The 4,175-nt window shown below is 46.7% G+C and overlaps 1 protein-coding gene across 1 annotated transcript; it reads left to right on the forward strand.

The window, feature by feature from the left end:
- The first annotated feature begins 465 nt into the window (after window positions 1-465).
- LOC123065866 (phenylacetaldehyde reductase) lies at window positions 466-2,295 on the forward strand. The gene is made up of 6 exons (XM_044489068.1): window positions 466-768; window positions 846-1,018; window positions 1,142-1,327; window positions 1,421-1,583; window positions 1,722-1,908; window positions 1,995-2,295. Exons 1-6 carry the CDS (start codon window positions 636-638, stop codon window positions 2,134-2,136), a joined length of 984 nt encoding a protein of 327 aa, XP_044345003.1. The 5' UTR covers window positions 466-635; the 3' UTR covers window positions 2,137-2,295.
- Window positions 2,296-4,175: the final 1,880 nt, after the last annotated feature.

Raw genomic sequence — 4,175 nt, forward strand, 5'->3', positions numbered from 1 at the left:
AGAAAATGCAGGGGCGGGGGGCGGGCAAAATAACTGCTCGCATTAGACAGCCTACCGCCAGGGAGGCTGGCGGTAGGGTGCGACGACGGGGACGGTGGTCGTCTCCACGCGCTGACGTTGATTAGTACCCTACCGCCAGGCTGTCTAACCCTACCGCCAACCATCCTGGCGGTAAGATAAAGGGTCAAATGTCGAATTTTTTTCGAACCGGGGTCAGATACTGAATTTGTATCCAGAAGGGTCAAAACACGAAATTTTGCCGCTGCAATCTACTGGGCTAGTGGCCAAACTGGGCCAGTCTTGTCCTTACGGCGAACACGATCAACAGCGACCTGAAATAATGGCGGTCATCGACGCGGGTAGTTGTGGATTCTTCCCCGGGATAATAATGCAGATAAATTTCAGCATGCGATCGTGTTCTCTGGCGTCCAAATCCACACATTTGTTGCAGCCGCGTCACGGGCTGACGGCACGCCTCCCCTCTCGTCGCGTCAACGCCCCAAACCGCTCTGCTTCTTTTTAAGGTTGAGAAAGTATGTGCAGTTCACAAGGAGCCAGGGAAGTGCCGAGTTGACCGTCCGTTTCTGTCCAGTAGGTGAGAGGCAGACGGGCGGATCGTCCCGAGCACCGGCGAGATGGCGTTGGCCGGCGGAGATGGTCGCGGCGAGCTCGTCTGCGTGACCGGCGGCAGCGGCTTCATCGGCTCCTGGCTCGTCCGCCTCCTCCTCGACCGCGGCTACACCGTCCACGCCACCGTCCAGAACCTCCGTACGTGCCTCTCCTCCTCCTCTCTCTGTAACTGAATCGAGTCGACCCAAGATTGTTTGATCGGACTGTTTTTCCAGAGGACGAGGGCGAGACGAAGCACCTGCAGGCTCTGGATGGCGCGGACACGCGGCTCCGGCTGTTCCAGATGGACCTCCTCGACCCTGCCTCCGTCAGGCCGGCCATCCAGGGCGTCCACGGCGTCTTCCACCTGGCCTCCCCTGTGATACTGCAGCCCGCACAAGACCCCGAGGCAACTTTTCTTTCCATAAATAATAACTCCATTGCCGCGCCATAGTTCACACTTCAGAGTTCCATCACTGCACCGCCTGAATAATATACGCAAGCTAACTGGTTCTCTGATCGATCGGCGCAGAACGAGCTGCTGCTGCCGGCGGTCAACGGCGCGCTCAACGTCCTCCGCGCAGCCAAAGACAGCGGCGTCAAGCGTGTCGTGATGGTGTCTTCGCAGACGGCCATGTGTCCGACTGCCGACTGGCCGGCCGACAAGGTCATAGACGACGACTGCTGGGCCGACGTTGAGATCCTCAAGAAACTCGAGGTACGGTACATCATGTCAACGCTCCCAGGATCCAGTTTAGATGCTACTTTTGGACTTAAGCACTTACGTTCACTTCCTCTGTCTGAATTACAGCTTTGGTACAACGTCTCCAAAACGCTGGCCGAGAAGGCGGCGTGGGACTTCGCCGGAGAGGAAGGACTGAAGCTGGTTGTGCTGAATCCAGGGCTGGTGCTGGGCCCGACGTTGACCCCAGCACCTACTGGTAGTCTCCGTCTGCTGATGCTGCTTCTGGGAGGTCAGTCAGTTGCAACATACAGAGTCTTTTGCAGCTCTATAGCAATTCCTGCACTCTGACTTCTGCTGCAGAGTTGCAACGCAGAGAAATCTTTATTTTGAGTTTCTAAAAGTGAAAACTGCAAACACCATTACCCAGGCCAGAAGCTTGACATGGAACCCTTCTTCGTTGGCTGCGTTGACGTCAGAGATGTGGCACAATCTCTGGTGGTGCTCTATGAGAACCCGTCGGCGCAGGGACGCCACCTGTGCATGGAGTCCGCCGTACGCCTCGTCGATTTCCACGATGAACTTGCTAATCTTTACCCTGAATTCCCGGTTCACAGGTGATACATCTGCTGACTGGCAACATTGGTCGTCTGTCCATCAGATGCAGTGTTGTAACGTTTCTGATTTCTTCTTTTCACTTCAGGATCCAGGAGGACAAACAGGGCTGGGTGGTGAGATCAAAGGCTCCGTCCAAGAAACTGATCGAGTTGGGTGTTCGTTTCACCCCATTCGACAAGACTGTCAGGGAGACGGTGGATTGCTTAAGGAGCAAAGGGGAAATCTAGCCTGCAAACAAATGTACATTTGCAGGAATAAATTCTGCTGGAAAACTGTTCGCCGTGCATAGACATAAAGTGAATAAAGTTGAGTTGAATTACTATGTGAGGATGTTGTACAATGGCGCTTCACGGGTTTTTACGGTAATCCAAATTGGAGTGATCGCACTTGTCTTGGGGTGATATTCGTAATTTTCCTAATAAGGGCACTCGTCCTTGGATTGTCTTAGGAGATTTTAATGAAATTTTATGCTCTTTGGAAAAGGTAGGTGGTAAATGCGAGACCTAATGCAATTGTGGAGTTCCGTGATTGTCTCATAGAGCGTGGTTTGGACGATTTGGGTTTCCCTGGCAATCCTTTTACCTCGAGAAGAGGTGAAATCAAGGAACGACTTGACCAGGCAGTTTGCACTTTGGAACGGGCACATAAATTTCTTCGGATTGCCTTTATTAACGAGGAACACGTACACTTTGACCATCGCCCGTTGGTTCTGGATATGGATTATTTTAGTGATAATATGTTTAGTCGTTCGAAGGGCCGTGTGAAACAGCCAGGTGGCTGAAAGAAGAGACTGTTATTGAAATTGTCAAGTCGTCTTGGTAATTCCTAATCCTAACATCAGAGATGGGCATTTCCAAATATCTCATTTGGTAACTCTCCCATTTTACATGTGAAAATTTCTGAGTAAATCTGTTGTTTTTCAACAGCCTCCCCAAACAGTATGAGTTCACTTTTATGCAAATTTATTTTCAATCCCGACATTTGCTCAAAGGCACCTAGTACAAATTTAAAGTTTTTAGCACTTTCAATATCATCTTGTATCAAGAAGATTGTGTCATCAGCATATTGCAGCATATTAACTCCTTTATTATTTCCATTTCCAAAAACTCCTTTCACCAAATCATTTTCTAAAGCATTTTTCATCAACACAGCCAAAGCATCTACTGCCAAGTCGAACAAAAGGGGTGTCATGACATCCCTGTCTAAGCCCTTTAAAAGTTCTAAACTATGGACCAATCTTATCATTAACCCTCACTCCTACATGTCCTCCTCTCATTGTTTCCATCACCCAATCACATCATTTGTTGGGAAATCCTTTTAGTCTTGACATCTGCATGACAAAGGGCCATTTTATTTTGTCATATGCCTTCTCAAAATCAACTTTAGAAATCATTGAACTCTGCTTCCTAATATTAATTGTGTTTAGAGCCACATGTAAGATTACCACCCCTTCCATGATATATCTCTTTTTGATAAATGATGTTTGTGTTCTGGATATCACAGGGGAGACACATTTGGTCAATCTATTCATTAACACTTTTTTAATAATTTTGAAACTTACATTAAGTAGGCATATTGGTCTAAATTTCTGAATCTGTTTGTCATCATTTATTTTTGGTACCAAAGCTATGATTCCATAGTTTAATCTAGAGATGTTAGTTTTTCCTTTGGCAAATTCAACTAACAATCCCTTCAATTCCCATTTCACAAGGTCCCAAAATTGCTGATAAAAATCAGCTAGGAATCCATCTGGGCGAGGACTTTTATTTTTCTTCATCCCAAACACTACATCATACATCTCTTGCAAGTAGAAAGGTTCAACTAAATTCTTTTTCTCTTCCTCACCAATTTCTGTGAATTGTTGTCCCCTTAGAGAGATTAAGTTCTCCTCGGGGTGTCCAAACAAATTTTTATAGAAGTTTGTAATGTAGGTCATTAATTTCTCTTCTCCTTCAATCAAGGCGTCTTCTTGTTCTAAAGATATAATTCTATTTTTTTTCCTCCCATTTACCTTGGCATGGTAATACCTAGTGTTTCCATCTCCATATGTAATCTATTTGTCCTTGTATCTTTGTAACCACTTAACTCTTCCTGTTGCAGTATCCTTTTTAGTTGGTCTCTCAGTTCTTTCTGCCCTGTCCTGTCAGCAGCAGATAACCCCAAAATCTCCACATTTTTATCAATATCATCTAATCTCACAATGATGCTACTCTTGATTTTTTACACCAAGCATCCACATTCCTAGTCCGCCCCTTACTCTTTTTTC

Source organism: Triticum aestivum, chromosome 3B, assembly GCF_018294505.1.
Source record: "Triticum aestivum cultivar Chinese Spring chromosome 3B, IWGSC CS RefSeq v2.1, whole genome shotgun sequence".
In the NCBI taxonomy this organism is placed as follows: Eukaryota; Viridiplantae; Streptophyta; class Magnoliopsida; order Poales; family Poaceae; genus Triticum; species Triticum aestivum.

Coding starts and splice junctions, on each gene's coding strand:
- LOC123065866 (XM_044489068.1), top strand. CDS start 636: ATGGCGTTGGCCGGCGGAGATGGTCGCGGCGAGCTCGTCTGCGTGACC. Junction 1,019..1,141: donor AGCCCGCACAAGACCCCGAG/GCAACTTTTCTT, acceptor CGATCGGCGCAG/AACGAGCTGCTGCTGCCGGC. Junction 1,909..1,994: donor CCTGAATTCCCGGTTCACAG/GTGATACATCTG, acceptor TTTTCACTTCAG/GATCCAGGAGGACAAACAGG.